The sequence below is a fragment of the Squalius cephalus genome (genome assembly GCF_949319135.1).
Source record: "Squalius cephalus genome assembly, chromosome: 16".
Classification (NCBI taxonomy): Eukaryota; Metazoa; Chordata; class Actinopteri; order Cypriniformes; family Leuciscidae; genus Squalius; species Squalius cephalus.
Window position 1 is genome coordinate 9,810,531 of NC_137137.1, and position 19,374 is coordinate 9,829,904.

The 19,374-nt window shown below is 35.7% G+C and overlaps 1 protein-coding gene across 9 annotated transcripts in view; it reads right to left on the reverse strand.

Annotated features, from left to right (window-relative positions):
• Nucleotides 1-19,374, reverse strand: part of prkcz (protein kinase C, zeta) — a 104,702-nt gene that overhangs the window by 26,912 nt on the left and 58,416 nt on the right. For all 9 annotated transcript variants that reach the window (XR_013823914.1, XR_013823915.1, XR_013823916.1 and 6 more), the window contains 5 exons: nucleotides 9,360-9,491; nucleotides 7,619-7,715; nucleotides 5,286-5,344; nucleotides 4,876-5,064; nucleotides 233-330 (listed from right to left, as the gene is read on the reverse strand). Coding sequence is in view for 5 of the 9 variants with exons in the window: in XM_079897362.1 (XP_079753488.1) it covers nucleotides 233-330; nucleotides 4,876-5,064; nucleotides 5,286-5,344; nucleotides 7,619-7,715; nucleotides 9,360-9,491 (575 nt within the window). In the remaining 4 variants the exon portion in view is untranslated. The remainder of the gene's footprint in view (nucleotides 1-232; nucleotides 331-4,875; nucleotides 5,065-5,285; nucleotides 5,345-7,618; nucleotides 7,716-9,359; nucleotides 9,492-19,374) is intronic.

Genomic DNA, 19,374 nt, shown 5'->3' on the forward strand with positions numbered 1-19,374 from the left:
CATTATTTGATCCGCTCATACCTGAAGTTTTATGTGCAATTTTAATGGCAAATCTGTGAAAAAACACCGCTGTCAATTTCAAACGCTTTTGTGAATGCAGCCATAGTTTAACAAAAACGTCCATTGTGATTTATTGTTACACATTTTATGACTTTTTCTCGTGGCGAAGATTTCTTATTTTAAGTGTGCTATTACAAAAAGCTTTGGTGAATGAAATACATTCTCCTCTTACCGGCTTTCTGTCTGAAAGCAAGAGTGAAGTCCCACTAAGAATGGATTGGTCGATGCTTGTTCAAACACGTGTTTCTCTGTCTGGACCCAGTCAATGTCCTACACCAAGAAGAGAGAGAGAGAGAGAGAGAGAGAGAGAGAGAGAGAGAGAGAGAGAGAGAGAGAGAGAGAGAGAGACATTTGCCTTATCATGAATAATGAACTGCAAATGATCATGACAGGAATCTGTTTCACTGCTTTCTAAGAATTAGAGGAGAGGACATTATGTTTCACCGCCTCTACTGGGGGACTATTTCAGGATAAAGAAAAAAACAAGCCTGTGTTTTCTGAGAAAAACCTCAGCTATTGATCGTTTAACAGCGGAAAACACTTGGCACTATTGCATGCTGTCACTTTGGGGAGTCAAATCTCAGATTTAAAAGAAGAAAAGCACCTTTCTCTTCTTCTTTAAAAAGTGCAGAAAGGAAAGACAACAGAGAAAAGAGAAACAGACATGTAAATAAATCACAAGATAAGCCATTAAAGGTATATATTGTACAGTATCTTTCCAATGTACACCTAACACTCATTTTCTATCTGTCAGAAGCAAGATTACGCTTTCGTTTCACAGAACCGTCCAGACAGGATGTTACAAAACATCTGTATTGAGAATGTCTCTGGGTGTGAAGACACGGCTCAGTGATGTGTTGATAAAGTCAAGTATTTTTGTTCTGTCAACACTTTAACATTAAGCAATATTTATAATCAGCTCAAAGAACTCCGGAGAACGTCTGTTACTCAATAACTAAAGTTGAAAAATGACAATGAACGTCTTTTGAGAGGCTACGGGTGAGATGAGACATCTCAGCCCAAACAAACACTTTGTTTTTCTATCATGTCTGGACGTTTTCATTGGCGAATACTGTTTTTAAACCAAGCTAATGATGGTTTCTATCCCCTGACCTTATACTTAACACTAACAGACACTTGTATGGGTTTTTTTTTTTTTTTTTTTAATTAGCATATTTAATAAGTTATGTGCTATTCCTCATGGGACTTTTGGCCCCCACAATGTAGGCAAAACATTATCCACACACACACACACACACACACGCACACACGCACACACACACACACACACATACACACATACACACACACACACACACACACACACACACACACACACACACACACACACACACACACACACATACACACACACACACACACAGTCTGATTTCCAAAACCAGAACAATTTAATTTCCTGGACGAGTGGAAAACAGATTACAGGAAAGCAGTGTCAGCATAAAGACATGAAGAGAAACAGATGATATACTGTATGTTAATTTTCTCTCTTCCTACATTTCTCCATCTTTCTTTGTTTTCTTTCTCTATCTTACCATCTTTCTCCCCTCAATGGAATAGCCAATCGTTCTGCTATCAGCCTATCGAGAACATAAATATTTGTCTTGTCAAATAACACCGACCTCTGACCTCTAACATAGTATGTTTCCAGTATAATGCATTATTTTATTATCATTGAAATACTATTATTTATTTTAGTAAATGTAGTTTTTATCAGTTTTTTATGTCTATATAGTTTTTTTTATCATTATTTATTTCACTTTTAGTTTGAGTTATTTTACTACATCAAGTTAAACTAAACTAAAATGAGAAATGTTGCTTTGACAACTAACTGAAATAAAATACGTTTCTGTTTTTTATACTATTAACTATTCAGTTAATGTTTATTTTAATAAATGAAATTTTTTACTTTTTAATTTTGGTTAACTATAATAAACCTTATTGTAATCGACAAATAACATGGGTATTAATTAATTCATTAATGTTGTTCATCATCAGGATTTTAAGCTAAAATTAATATGAATGTATTATAGGGAAGTGTATTTTAAGTACTGTCACTAGTCAGCATTTTTCTAAGTTTTTTTGCGTTTTTAATTTTTAACCACCTTAATAGTCTGCAGTTTATTCATGCACAAATCTCTCTCAATTCATATGAGGTGCATAAATGCATATATGATAATCAGACAAGAAATTAAAAAATGTTGTCTAAAATAATTTTAACTAGAAAACGGAGAGTTCCAGTCCTGGATGCTGACAGGTCAATACAGCATTCTAGCCAAGCTAAAATAAACACAATAGTAGCAGTTATGATGCAAAACACATGTTTGACCAATAGCTATGTGTATTATACGTATATTACTGCGCAGTCTCCATAGAGAAAAAAATATTATCCTTAGCTCACTTGTAATATTTTATTTTTTTATAACGCCTTTATAGAAGCAAAAGACTTTAAATGTAAGACTTTAAGACCTGCACAAATAAAATTAATATATTATTCCCATACATAATACAATCTCAGAATAAATCATATATCCCAGATTCTTTTACTTAACATTCATCAAGAACAGAATATTAGCAAAACAGGGTAACTACAAGTTTAAAATACTCTAGATATTTTATTCAATATATACTTATGCACTGAAATTAGTATATTAATATATCAATAATATACATACGAATTGGATTATGCTGATAGGATAATAGTGTGTTTAAAGAAAGGCAATAAAAAGGTTATTGTTGTACAGCAGCACCACGTTTTGACTTTAAACATGCATTGCTCACATTTATTTAATTCCATCATAACCTTTTGAAAGTTAATAATCCGATTCCTGTATTTCAGTCAACAAAACCTCTTCAGACCTGTTAAAATGATAAGACTTCTGTTATACCATTTGAGACATTTTATGACCTTAAGTTTGATTAAACTGAATTTAAGACTTTTTTTTTAGAACCAGCAGGGATCCATATTGTGAATGTAGTCAAAGTTTAAGGGGTTGAACAACACTCTATGTGACTATATTCACAATATAGCACGTATGTTATTGCTTAAGTACATCATGTCAAACTGCATTTGTTGCATAAAATGCCAAACCGAGTGCATCATTAAATTGCCTCATTAAGTGTGACTGCACAACATACACAGAACACACATGTACCAGTTCAGTATAAGAAAAGGAGAACACATTCCTTGAAGGAACGCCTGCCTTCCAGGAAGCAATTACATTGTTTGTGCATATTCAGAGTTCAACTGCATGTCTCTGTCATTCTGGAAGGACCTCTGCTCTTCGTGAACTTCATTCATGTGCGTTAGCTGACAGCCATGTGGCTTTATGTTCCTGAGCGAGCCAAGTTTACAAAGACACAATAGCTTTGACTGTACAGAGTTTACATTGTGATGAATAGCTGTAGAGTTCAGTTTGTCTTTCTATTTGATGCCTGTTCACACATATCAGGTTTCATTACAGGGAGAGAAAGAAAGAGATAGCGCTAATGCTATAGTGCACAGAAACTCGGTTTCTCTTTGATTTTACAAACAAAACAAAAAAGTTTCTCAATGTTATATTGTGCTTTTTAGAATAAAGTCAAATCCCATTGCATTTAAAGGCTATATTAAATAAATACACTAATATTCAAAAGTTTGGGGTCTATAAGATTTTTTTATATTTTTGAAAGAAGTCTCTTATGATCATTATGGCTGCATTTATTTAATCAAATATACAGAAAAACAGTCATATTGTGAAATATAATTGCAATTTAAAACAACTCTTTTCGGTTTTAATATATTTTAAAATGTAATTTAATCCTGTGATGTAAAACTACATTTTCAGCATCATTAGTCTTTAGTGTCACATGACCCATCAGAAGTCATTCTAATATCCTGTTTTGATGCTTAAGAAGCATTTCTTATTATCATCAATGTTGAAATCAGTTATTTTTGTGGAAACCGCGATACATTTTTTTTTTCAGGATTCTTTGACGAATAGAACGTTTAAAAGTTCTAAAAAAACGTTTTTTATTTAATTTTTAAAGTCTTTTTTTAAATGTCTTTCAAAAAAATTCACTGACCCCAAACTTTTGAACGATAATGTAATAAAATAAATTACATTACATTTCTTAGTGCATTACAATAAAAAAACTACATATACTCAACTATATAAAACGTTTAATATATGATATAAATTCTAACATTTTTCAAAGTGAAATTAATCACCAAGAATCTAAATATACAAAACAAAGCAATATCTTTTCTCAGAAAATTGAATGTGGGCGTAACCAGGCTGCTTTTAAAACTGAATTGACGCATATAATGATGTTGTGACAAAGTGAGTAATCCAACTCTTATGACCATTATATAAATTAGCTATCTTTCCAAAATAGTAATTTTTAATTTATTTCTCTTATTATTTGCAGAAGTGTCCTTTTATATTTTATTTTATTTTATTGTATTTATTTAATTATTTAAATGCCATGCTCATTGAGGAGCTTCATTTGGCTCCTAAAAATATTATACGGACACAAAAAATATATATATATAATTCACAGGCAAAAAGTCTGATAAACAATAAGGACAAAGTGCCTTTATCTTTAGTATGAATAAACTTGTGAAAACCACTTAAGCAATTTAAAACGAGCACAATCCCACAGCACCACCTACTGGTGTCAATTACACAACAATCACACGTCCAAACTATAGGAGAACGTCCTGCATTTTCCCAGATCTGTGAGGTGCAGCAAAGACACTGAGACACCATGATAAAACTGAAGAAGTCTCATCAGCATGACAACACAGGCTGTTACCTCATCATCATGGACCAGCTCTTTCTTCACCACCTTCATGGCGTAAATCTGTTCGTTCTTCTTGAGTCGGACCAGCAGCACTTTGGCGTAACTGCCCCTCCCGATGACCCGGATCATGTCAAAGTCCCCCAGGCCGAGACACTGAGAGATCTGAATCCCCTCGATCCCGTCCACCACCGCCTTCAGATCCTGTGTGCACACACAGCGGAAACCTTTTGTCCAAACTGTTTGAACATTTCTCTTGGACAAACTCGAAAATGCTGCGGACATACAGTGAGGTTTCATGTTACATGCATTCCTTTAAACAGTAGATATAAAGAATGTGAGTAAGAGCATTTGTATATGATATGATTATTAGCGAATGAAACCTCGTGGAAATTTGGGATAATCAGTTATGAGCTGCGTCTTACCTCTGTGTCATCTTCAGCTTTCTCCACTTTCCGGTTGTGTGCTAAGAAAGGGACTGGAACTGAGAGACAGAGAAAGAGAGACTTTCTTATTATTTTCTTGTCCTTTACATTTTTTTTCTGTAGTGTTATTCATTGAAACTTCCTTTTTCAAATATTCTATATATTTTGTCTTTTTGAACTTACGTTTGCAGTTTTGTTTTTACACTGTTTCCTAAAGTTCACAGCAGTTGGATAAGCAAGTCTGATTCATTATAGTGAATTGGTTCATTTAGAAAAACGTAAAAAAAAATAAATAAAAAAAAAATATATATATTTTGCTGCATCACTCAGAAATAAGAATAAAATAACAATAATTATCAGCAATGACTATAACAATAATAATTATTAATATTCTAAATGTATATATTAAGAGAGTATAGGATAAAGTTTTTCAATAATAATAAAAAAAAAAAACAATCCCATTTACGTTTCACAGCAGTGTGAATTGGTTGGTCTAATTCGTGAACTGGTCCTTTCAGACAGTTCATTTCAATGCAGTAGTAAAAAAAAAAGATTCATTAATTAGTTTGATGCATCACTCAGAAATAATAATACTTATCAGCAATTATTATTATTATTATTATATAAATCTATATATTAGGAGAAGATAGAAGAAAGTATTTTAACATTGAAAAGAATGACATTTTTCCCCTTTAAATCAATGGGATTGGGAAGTTTAATCATTTTCATTATAGTGAATTGCTTTATGCAGCAGTTAAAATTACGCTACAGGAAATTCTTTTTAATAGGTTAACAGTAAGTTCCCGTAAAAACTTTAACCGGACGTTTCATGTAGTTTGCTCTTTTACCACCTGCATTATCATGGTGGTTGTCAGTGTGTGTTAAAGGCACAATATAGATTTTAGTAGCAGTGTGCATTGTTGGATTTACCGGTTTAAATCGCAATTTTCTTATTTGCAAATTACAGTTTTATACTGTTTTTATTCTGTAAATATTTTTACATTTGTACTGTATTTTTTACATAATTATTCTGGCAACCACAGCTGCCAGGATTCTTTTTGTAAATAAACGGGATTAGTTCGATTCATCACTCAGAAAAGTTCCCAAAAAACATTTTACACTAAAATACATTGTATGTTTTGAATTAGATTAAATAAATCAAATGTTGTTTTTTGTTCTAAACCTAACTTACAGTTTAACCCCCAAACAAAGTCCACCCCTTACAGTTGAATCACTTCCAAAAGTTTTGAAATTAGTGTAAAGTGCCCCATTATGCTTTTATATGACCTCTCATGGAGTGTGTAATATAGTAGCTGCGTGTGAATGTAAAATGTCTGTAAAGTTTTAAAGGTCAAAGTGCACAGCAGATAAAGTTATTGACTCCTAAAAGAAAGAATCGATTCTGAACTGAACTGAAACGAATCGTCAGCAAATCCTGTCTTACTTCCTGTTACATACCTACGTAACAATGTAACAAATTTGTACAGCGCCAGCCTATGGTCTTCATTGGCTGCCCGCGAATGACGTGTACTTTGACCCGCCCTCAAACACTGTAGATGTAGCTGAGGCCTGGAAGAGTTTGGTTCGTGTTGCTGACATGTCAAGAAGACGCTGTTTTCTGCGCTGTGAATCAACTTTGCACGCACTTCAAAAAGATAAGGACTCACAATGGAATTGATACGGAAAAAACGGCGTCATCGTTCCTCGATACCACTGAGCAAGCACTGAGGAAGCCTCCAGAGCTGAAATTCAGATATGGAAATGGGCATTTCGTTTCCAACACGCGCTGTAAGAAGTAGACCAATCACAAAAGACTGGGCCATCTGGCCAATCAGAGCACAGGAAAGGCGGGGTTTAGAGAGACTGAAGCTCTCTTTGACTCTTTGAGAAATTAGGTGATGTGCAATGTATATTGTGAGAAATTTCATGTGTTTTTTGACCTTGGATGAATTGTAAACGTATTGTAGAAGACCTCCAAAACAAAATTAAGAACCTTTAAAATAGCACAATAGGAGCACTTTAAATTAATCAAATTCAAAAGAACAATTTCCTTTCACAAATCACTAAGAGAAATGTTTAATGTGTAATGCTATAAGATTCCAGCAGGGGGAGCCACAGACTGGACTGTCTCAGAGGGATGAGCATGTCTCTCTCTCTCTCTCTCTCTCTCTCTCTCTCTCTCAACTGGGTCAATGTGACATTACTCACACCTGATGTACTACAGTATCCTACCACAGTCAGCAGTGCCCTCTGACAGATAGAGGACAGAATGACCCCAATACCCCCCACAAAAACAGCATTTACACATGCACACAGTGGAGATGGAGACCTACTTGCGTCTGTTTCTTCAGGGTCCTCAGGGGGGAGCTCCACTTCCTCTCCACTTTTATCATCATCTACCAACGGCTCCTGTGATGGCATGACTGGATCCTGCACAGAAAAAAACAGATGATACGGGCAAGGTATTTTTCAAATGTCTTATTCCCCCTCTCCTCTTTGAGACTCCAAATCAGAATCTCACTTATCCCAACATGAAACCAAAACCTATTTACTTTCTTAATAAAGGTCCCTAGTGCAAGAGATTTTCATAATCTTTTATCAAAATCTAATAACTTTCTCTACCTCTGAAATGAATTTTCTTATCTGTTGAAATAACAAAAAATGATGTTAACCAACGTCACAGTTTGCTCTTCACAATCCAATTAAAACACAATGGATACAATTATTCCATGTTCTACATTATTTCCCACTGAATACTGTTTCACAAAATGCCATATTTTGAAATGTTTCTGAAACTTTTCAAACTATCTTGACCACAAAAAGTAAATGAATCAAGTAGACAATTATTATTATTATTAACATATTATTGAAACATTAATATAATATATATAACAATAATAATATGTGACCAAAAAACCAGTCACATGGGTACATTTTATGAATTGAGATTTATACATCATATGACAGCTGGATAAATAATATATGATATTTGATATCAGATATTTGGCCGAGATACAACCATTTGAAAATCTGGAATCTGAGGGTGCAAAAAAATCGAAACACTGGGAAAATCGCCTTTAAAATTGTCCATTTTTGTTCGCGATTTTGGTGCATTCACTTACAAAAATAAATGTTTTATATATTTACGGTAGGAAATTTACAAAATATATTCATGGAACATGATCTTTACTTAATATCCTAATGATTTTTGGCATAAAAGAAAAATTGATAATTTTGACCCATACAATGTATTGTTGGCTAGTGTGACATGTGACTGGTTTTGTGATCCATGGTCACATATAGCAATGTTTCCAATTCTATTACAAAGGAAATTTTTAAACCAGATAGATAGATAGATAGCTAAGTCAAAACTCAAGACCATAAATGTGTAACAACGAAATGATGACAAACTTTTGAGAGAAAGATAGAGAGAGAAAAAGAACTATAATGAAAGGAGGCAGGCGAATGACAGAATGTCTTCACAAAATGAGGATAAAGTCAGACTGTAAAGCTCATCAGTTTTGGGTTCTGTTCGAAAAACATCGGATGTAGGAAATCAGAGGTCTGATGTCTTCTGTCATGTAAATAAATCAGGAGAGTATAATGTTGAATTTCATACTGAATTTCTGACATGCAGAAACCCCTGTGGAAACAGAAGGTGGTGTTGTGAAGATGTTTGATGTTACAGTTTTTCAGTCTATGATTTCGAAATTCTAAGTAAGCACAAAATCAGGTCAATTCAATACTGACAAAGACAGTGTTATCATCTGACAAATTCCACAAGGGCTATCTTGAAACACTGTTTAAAACTCCAACAACACTCTTGAGAAGTGAGAAGAGAGACAAACTCTTTTTTAAAAGGTCAATAAAACATGACAAAGAAACAGTGATGAGCTTCTCAACAGCGGAGGATGTGCTTATTTGAATGAAATGACAAATGCAAGAAAAATGATTTTTACATTTTGCAAGTCAAATGTTTCACTTCTTTATGCTTTCAAGTCTGACTTTTGAATTAAGACTCAGAGTGACAACAGACAGATGATGAATATTTTTAGAGCTGACTAAAAGACTCACCATATGCCTTTGACAGGTCAGTGAGACGAGCTTGTGACAGCGTTTATGGACCAGAAGCTTGCAGTTGATACACTTGTATCCCTGACGCCCCAGTCCCCATATCCTCTCGCTGCAGTGGCCACAGTACGCTTTCTGAGAGAGACACAGACACACACGACTACTGAAGTTAGACTATCGTTATCTGTGATGAGTTTAGCAAGTCGAAACACTTCATGAATGAGTTAATCTATTAACAACAAACTTAAGTAAACTGGGAAAGAAAAGGGATGTCTTACAGATATCACATGAGTAGATGGCACACATGAGCTGAGTAATGAATTCTGAATTCAAATTGAGTTGAAATAAAGCATGGTGACGTGAATACACTACTGTTCAAAAGTTTGGGGATTTCATTTTTTTTTTAAATATCCAGCAAGGATTCATAAATTGATCAAAAGTGACAATAAGGATGTTTTTTTATTTTTTTATATTTCACTTTTTTTTTCTCTACTCATTAAATAATTCTGTTCTTGAAAGAAAGTGTTTCCACAAAAAAAATATTAAGCAGCACAATAATATTAAATGTTTCTTTAGCACAAATCAGCATATTAGAATGATTCCTCCATGATCATGTGACACTGAAGACTGGAAGAATTCAGCTTTGCCATCACAGGAATAAAATATATTAAAATAGAAAACAGTTATTCTAAACTGCAATAATATTTCACAATATTACCATTTTTTTATTATATTTTTGATCAAATAAATGCAGCTTTGGTGAGCATAAACATTGGAACTGTACGCAAAAATCAACAATTTCTGACATGACGTTGATCAGATAAATATCCTGCATCTTCTTGTATCAATGTATTATTTACATTTTATGTATTGCTAAACACATTCTAGATGACACACGCTCAGCATCTGTACATACTTAAAGCCTAGCTAATGATTTCAACAGAATTTGGTTTAAAATCCAAGCTCGGCAGATCAGAGGACTCTGCTGACTGCTGTAACCAACAATAAGGTTTCAAAAGAACACACACACCCACACCTGCTCACACACATGCCCTGTGAGTCATAAATAAATGAAAATATCTTTAGCTCAGTTTGTTGTGAGGTTCTCCATCTGTCTGCCGGTGAGAGAAAATGAGCAAGAGTCTGAAAGGGACACAATGTTACAGTTAAAAAAAAGACAGAAATATAATAAATAATACCGGTCAAAACTGTGGAATGATTTGCAAAATAAATACAGAAAAGGAGGACATGGGAAAGACCAAGAAAGATGCTAGGTCAAAGTCTTCTGTGCATGTGATATGCAAAGCGTCCACCAGGGGGCTCTAACAGCAGGACTTCAGTGCTACATGTAGCATAATCCTATTAAAATATGCTAATCTTTCATTAACGGGCATACTCTTCCACTGACAGTTTCCCCTCTGCCATAGCTGATAACTGAGCATCATCTGGTTTAACGGACCTTCAACAAACCCTCAGAGAAGGACTCAGTGGATATAAGATGCTCTTCTTGTCAGTGCTTGACGTTTCCTCCGTGTTCCTCGACTCTATTTCACAGCTCTGTGAGCATGTCATGATCCCTGTGCTGCCGGTGAGGTTTCTCACCATCTAAGGAGATGTTCACCTGCTGCAGTGATTTCTCTGTATCTTTGAAGCCCTGATGAATGACCTACATTTTCTTGCCGCCTTCTGTCAGGTGCTCAGTTTATGTAACTGGGGTTAAATGTTCGGAAATCAGGGCTTGAAAGTAGCACACATCATCTAAAGCTTGAAGCTGGCACCGGGAAATACACATTATGATTAGGGATGGGAAAGAGTTGAACCGTTCTGGTTCATCAATGATTCCATTAACAATTATTTTAGTACAATATAAATATTAGGGGGGGGGGGGGAAGATATGCAATTCCATTACCAAATGATGACATTATATGTACAACTATTATTGTGTTATTACAGACTTTTAAATGACTTTTCAATGTGTTTTAGAGGTACTATTTTTTTAATAGTACTTGCAAAATGTATAATGTGTATTATTTTAACCTAACCTTGTCAAAGTAACAAGTCAGTCACAATGATTTACAGTTAGTTGTAAGCTATATGTCTGATTCACTAAAAAGAAGAGACTCATAAGAGTCAGTCATTCTCTAACCAGACTGGTTGCCCTGTATGTGTTTGATTCACTCAAAAGATCCTGCCCATAAGAGTCATTTGTTCAGGAATCAGAGTATACTGATTGCATTGCATGTATTTGATTCACTAAAAATAACCGGCTCACAAGAGTCATTCATTGTGAAACCAAACTTCACTGGTCACATTGCGTCTGTTTCACTAAAAAAGGGCCGGATCATTAAAAGAGTTAGGCCTATTCATTCTATAATTTGGGCTGTTTTGCGCTGTAGATTCAGTAGTGTTGAAGTGCAGTGTAGGAAACACTGTCAGAATATTTTAGTATGCTGATCTGTCCATGGAAGAATGCACATACAAAAACTGTTAACAAAACCAAATTAGTTTGCGAGGCAGCGACTTATCTGAAATCCAGCCGCTTATCAAGACCTAATCTTTGGCTTTTTGTTGAACTATAGCACAAAAGACTTCCTGTGTTCTGACAGGGAATGAAAAACAGAGAAAGAAGTATTACATTTCCCAACGCGTCTGTTTTATTTCTGACCAAAATCTCAGGATCTTCCTCAAGGACGACTAGAAGGCAGCACCATCAGCAGGAAATGATCAAAGAACAACATCATGAATTCACCTGAAGCTATATCGTTATTCTTAGAAATCTGTGCAATCTTTCATATAAATATCTCTTTCTTCTCTCCCCCTTTCGCATCTGAATCCCAACACAGCTTCCACCCCATGGACTTTTTGAACATATCGAGCCAGCGCTGCTAAGCAAACGCAGTGCCAGAGAAACAATGTGTATCTGCACCCATTTAAAACACATCAAGTCTGCACGTATCGGGCTTCCATTCAGGACAGTGGATTAAACTTTAAACCCAACCAATTGTTCCCAACAAAAAGCAAACATTTAACACAGCTGAGCGAAAGGGGCCTTCAGGGCCGAGCGTGTGCACCACGTATCCCAGATACAGCAGGAATATCACGGGAATGTAAGGGAAGACTCTCTACTCTCTAAAGACTTGAAAATACTACTACTGCCACTGATGACTGAATATAGCTACTGAAGCATCTAAATAAGCCTTTGTTTGTGTTGTTGTGATTATTAAGCTGAAAAAAAGGAAGCAGCAAAAACGTTGTTCAGTATTCAAAATTATGTACATGTCATGATCAGCATGTTTACATACCAACCTATATGAGTGTTGCGGTGTGGGTGTTGTTAATCTTTAATCTCTTCAATATGCGAAGAGTTTAGCCAATCACGCCAGAAGTAATTTGCATAAAAGGTATACAGCCTGTTTAACTCTTAATGTCAGAGATAGAGTGGAAAATAGTCTTGATTTAATAGACTAATTACGACTGTTCTTGGTGTAAAAGCTCTTGACTAAAATTATAATTGGACTTCGGAAAAGAAAAGAGGATTGATATGAATTTGGCATCTTAAAATCTGAAGTATAAGTGGGTTAGACAGAGTAATGTCCCAAATGACAAAAGAACAGCTTATTTCTAGCCTTTTTCAATTTCACTTTCAATGAAGCAGTTTTTGAATTAAGTTTGTCAATCTATTTAAATGTTTAAATTAATTAATTACATAATATGCAGACTTAGTGCAATTCACAAATATCAATATTTGCTAATAAATAAATAAAGATAATTTAAAGAAAGTGGTACATTATTTTGTTGCCATAATGAATTCATTCTATTAAATTAACACATTAAATCGACAGATCAGTTGTCGCAAATGAAGACAAGAGAACATTTCTAGCATTTATCAATTTTCACTTTCAATAAAGCTGTTTTTGAATAAAGGTTGTCAATCGATTAACTTTAAAAAAATAAATTAATAACATAATATGCAGATTAATTAAGTGAACAAATTGCAATTAAGCAAACATATCCATATTTTATAAAACATAAATGCAAAAAATTCAATAAATAAATCAAACAGAAAAAAATCAATAAATAAATTCCAAAGAAAGAATATAATTCAAAGACATTATTGTGGCAGATGAGTAAAGTATAAATGAGCAAATAGAAAAAAAATTGCATGGTCAATATATATTGTTTCCATATTCATCATACAAAATGAACACACTAATTGGACAGCACTAATCTGAATCATTTATAAGTATGTCATATAGAGCAGGAGATTTTTTTGCAGCTCACTATTTTTTTTATGAGGAGCAGGAAAAAGCACCAAGAGAGGATCAAATGTTTATGTCAAACACTTTCACATGCGCACCCACCCTCCCACACACACACACATATACACACACACACATATACACACACACACACACATATACACACACACACACACAAACTCAGCCCTCCTTGCCTGCCTCTGTATTTTTCACTTCCTCTCCTCCTAATCCTCCCCCTTTCTCTCTCTTTTGTAGCGAGGGAATAAAACATGTCTAATTCAAAGTCATCCATGTCGTTTAGCAGTTTCTAAAACACACACACACACACACTCCTGAGCCATAAGTGGGACACTGACAATAATTACAAGGACCTGAGGCTCTTCAGACTGACATCATCTGTGAATCATCCGCATGCATATGAGCGCTGCCCTATCGGCCCAAAAACGCCCACGTACAGTAGATAGCACACACACTCTGATCACACACACACTAATCACAATCTTAGATAGATGGATGCTCAGATCTCAAAACAAATGGACTGGGGCTCATCAACCTGAGTTCAAGTTTGAAAGGAATGCATGCTTGGCAGAACTGGCACAGAACAAGGACAAATCCTGAGAAAGACATTTACATTGAAAAGCAGTGACAGAAAACAAACACAAGCAAGTAAAAATAGTGTTTTTGCTCACATAGGAGAACACCATGTAACTGCTTCAGCAGGAAAAAATGTAAGGATGAGAAAAAGCATGGGAGAAAGACACGGGGTGTGATTTCATTCTGTTCCCTCACGACTTGGCAAACGCTCCACAGCATCCTTACAGCACAGCAGAGCTGGATCAGACTCACCATGAGGATTCACCCGAGATGCCTTAAACATGATTCAACCGGGATGGATTTCTGAGTGCTGGATGAAATAGATTTCCATTTACGATGTGCTCCATGGAGTTAATTTGATAGGGATTTTGGCCACCATCCCTTAAACGACTACACACAGAATGCAATGGAGGCAAAAAGTACAATCTGTCCAATGAAGCAGAACATGCCTTAAACTAATGAAGGGACTGAACACTGGAGTTGTTGGTATATTTGATAGTTAGGTCCTAATATTTATACATTCACACTTATGTTCCACAAATGCAACACCTGCCACCTCCATCACAATGGCAACAGATGCCACTTGCACTTTATATGACATAAAATAATTTCTTAAGTTTTAAGAATATCTGCTTCTCTTTACATTTATATAAAAATGTAGAATACAGCCATTTTAAATAGTTATTATTGGTGTCTGAAGGTGATGGTTAAGTGTTAAGTGTTTGTTATCTCTGCCAATGGTGTTGAAAATACAGGTCAGTCGGCTAAGAGATGAGAGAAACCCAGGCTCAGATTTTATCGACCGTGCCCTCAGAAGAGCCGAGATGAGTGAAGTGCCTGGAAATGATCTCAGCGCATTACCACACACACACACTATTAAAACACTCACCATTAAAACAGTGCTATGACTGTCTAGAGTTTGTGCATGTCAATATCCATCACTTAATGCGAGTCATTTGAAAGAGGCACTTTGTTTTCTTACCTGTTAAGGAAGGACATGCTAACAGCAGAGTTCAGACAAGGTCGGTCGGTCTTTCGTAGCATGAGCAAACCTTTTAAACATTCGCAATTTAATATCCACAGAAAAGATCAAGCCCTATGACATTCTCCCTTAAAAACAATATCAAAAAGATTAACAAAAACACTAGATGTGAAGAATTACGACCATATCTCCATTTCTGTAACCGCTCAATTGCAGTTTGCTTAGTTTTAGGGGCCGTTTCTTTTATTACAAGTACCCGATGTCTAATTACGCTCTCAAGCTCCAACGCTCAGTCTGATACACCACAGACGCCACACCTGCCACCTTCATCGCCTCGGCAACAGATGCCAATTTCCTTATTTATGACATCATAAATTAATCTCTGTGAACTGCAGACTCAAATTTAAGGGAAATCTCCTCCTCTTTTCATTTTCAGACACAACACACGCGATCAAAGAGCCAAAACAACATGGACAAGCGGAAATAATCTCAGTAAACTGCACAAGTCTTGTGTCGTTCCGCCACATTACAGGAAAATAAACTTCTAGAAGTCGAAAGAGGCTTTGAAATGCATCCGTGTTGTTTGTGAGAAGGACGTGACATGATTATTCTGTCACACATATGATAGATGAAAAGCACATGGAAACAGTGAGAAAACTCAATCTATTATACAGCCTTTAAATTTAGTTGTTACAGATTTTACACATCCTGTCTGTCCAAAGGGAGCTGCGAACTAAGAGACAAAGATAGATCCAGAGGTGCTGATGGGAGAGAGGGACGGAACGAGTCAGATCCTTAAAAGAAGGACAGAGAGAGGGAAAAACGTGACCCACTTCTGCTCTGTCCCTTGTTTCTATGGAGAATGAATGGAAAAGTAGCAGGAGGGCAGAATGTGTTCTCAGAGAGATGAGATGCGCCAACAGGAAGTTACTCTGATGTTGAATGGACTCTAAATACTAGCTAACTACTTATTGACTACTATTTAAAAAAAAAAAATAAGTGAAATAGGTATCATGAAACGTTAAATTATTTACATTTTTAGTATGCTACATTACTGTCAGAAGACTTTACAGTGCATGTGGTAGGCAATGCATCTAGTTATCATCTTATGAATACAAAATTAATAATAATATAATTATAATATTTTTGTAAATATGTATTAAACTATCACGTTATCAAATGTTATTCAGATATTGAAAAAGAAAAAAAATAACATTTATTTTTGTTTTTTATATAATGTTTATTTATGTAATGTTAATCAAATAAGAAAATGTTATCAAATAATGATTAGAAAATAGATATTAACAATAGATGCTGGAAACACTGGAAACGGAAGGTCTGACCATGCAATGTGCGTTTTGGCAAATTTTAAATGTATTATAATTTCATATAATTATATATATATATATATATATATATTGTAAAAATGTCTATATAAACAAATACACTCACCTAAAGGATTATTAGGAACACCATACTAATACTGTGTTTGACCCCCTTTCGCCTTCAGAACTGCCTTAATTCTACGTGGCATTGATTCAACAAGGTGCTGAAAGCATTCTTTAGAAATGTTGGCCCATATTGATAGGATAGCATCTTGCAGTTGATGGAGATTTGTGGGATGCACATCCAGGGCACGAAGCTCCCGTTCCACCACATCCCAAAGATTGAGATCTGGTGACTGTGGGGACCTTTTTAGTACAGTGAACTAGTGAACTCATTGTCACGTTCAAGAAACCAATTTGAAATGATTCGAGCTTTGTGACATGGTGCATTATCCTGCTGGAAGTAGCCATCAGAGGATGGGTACATGGTTGTCATAAAGGGATGGACATGGTCAGAAACAATGCTCAGGTAGGCCGTGGCATTTAAACGATGCCCAATTGGCACTAAGGGGCCTAAAGTGTGCCAAGAAAACATCCCCCACACCATTACACCACCACCACCACCACCACCACCACCACCACCACCAGCCTGCAAAGTGGTAACAAGGCATGATGGATCCATGTTCTCATTCTGTTTACGCCAAATTCTGACTCTACCATCTGAATGTCTCAACAGAAATCGAGACTCATCAGACCAAGCAACATTTTTCCAGTCTTCAACTGTCCAGTTTTGGTGAGCTCGTGCAAATTGTAGCCTCTTTTTCCTATTTGTAGTGGAGATGAGTGGTACCCGGTGGGGTCTTCTGCTGTTGTAGCCCATCCGCCTCAAGGTTGTGCGTGTTGTGGCTTCACAAATGCTTTGCTGCATACCTCGGTTGTAACGAGTGGTTATTTCAGTCAAAGTTGCTCTTCTATCAGCTTGAATCAGTCGGCCCATTCTCCTCTGACCTCTAGCATCAACAAGGCATTTTCGCCCACAGGACTGCCGCATACTGGATGTTTTTCCCTTTTCACACCATTCTTTGTAAACCCTAGAAATGGTTGTGCGTGAAAATCCCAGTAACTGAGCAGATTGTGAAATACTCAGACCGGCCCGTCTGGCACCAACAACCATGCCACGCTCAAAATGGCTTAAATCATCTTTCTTTCCCATTCTGACATTCAGTTTGGAGTTCAGGAGATTGTCTTGACCAGGACCACACCCCTAAATGCATTGAAGCAACTGCCATGTGATTGGTTGATTAGATAATTGCATTAATGAGAAATTGAACAGGTGTTCCTAATAATCCTTTAGGTGAGTGTATGATATAATATTCAAATATAAAAAATTATAAAAACATTCAGAACATTATTTTTAAAATGTTATATAAAAATAATAAAATATAAATCAAAGAATTTTATCAATTCAGGATTTAAATAAGAGATTCTTCCATATATTCAATTCATACAGAAAATGTGCACACAGTATATATATAGTATGCTGTTTGGAACAATGTTTTTGTAATTCCGTTTGGTGTCGCTAGTAGCGCAGAAATTATGCAGTGTATCTTTAAACAGCCACCATTAGCTTGGTTAAAAGTGTTTTACACTCATGGACTCAAATGGATGTCTGCAGAGCTTTACCCCGTCAGGAGTCTGACATTAGAGCTTTTCAGGAAATCTGAAAAATTAGACTCTACTCTAGACATGATTTTGGAGAACTGCTTATCTTGATGATGTCATCCTGCAGTTTAGCCATATTGCTCATAATGTGGTCAAACATTGATCCCCTTGTTAAAGAGAAATGAGAAGAGTACTTTACGCACATTACCATGACACACACCTGCTGTGGTGAGAAGGAGTTTTCCGAGGGCACTGTGTTCATCATGTGTCTCTCTAAGCCTCTTTCTCTTTTTGTTTTCTTCTTATCCTCTATCTCTGCCAAGGGCCATTGAAACATCTCCAAGAAAAGGGACATTTCAGTGTTCGCAAAAATAGCACAAGCGAAAATGAACAATGTCCCTCTTCCGTCTCTCCTGTCTTCGTTCCTCCCTCTCTCTCGTCTATCACTCTCTCTTGTATTGTTTTGGTGTTCTTCTTTGTCTGGCACATGTTCTGCTCAGTAGAAGAATGAAGACTACTGGAGAAAGAGGTCTGCATTAACATAACAAACCCTCAAGGGATGATATCTGATTAAAGGCAGGGCATCGCTGCATAAAAGAGACAATCACACTCAAGAGTCTCGGTCCATCTCTCCCTTCCCTTCCTATCGGCTTTCTATCAGTCAGTATGATAAACAATTCACTTAAGCACTAGATTGGGGTTGGAGTGGGAGAACTGGGGCTAAAAAACACTTTTCAAGCAGACCACTACACCACACCACCAAAAAAAGATAAAAAGGATAACACCAAAACCCTTCAACAGCTCCAGATAATTATTGATGGTTTAAGAGTCAGATACTTTTTGAAACAGTTACGACTACAGTTTAATATGCTAACATTTGCTACTTCACCAACTTATCAACAGACACTAGTAAATCTACAGATTTGTAACAGTTGTAGATATTCATCATAACAGTCAATACTATGCACTAAATATGCTTACAATCACTACAACTGCTAACATGCTAACAGTTAGCTAAATGCTAACAGTCGCTATTAGGGCTACTTAATCATTCAATCATTTATTCAGGAACAAAAAAAATGTCATTTAAAGAGAAGGGTTAGACAATAAAAATATATTTGCTATTATTATATATTAAATAATTAAAAACACACTACCATTCAAAAGTTTGGTTCGGTATAGTTTTTTTATGTTTT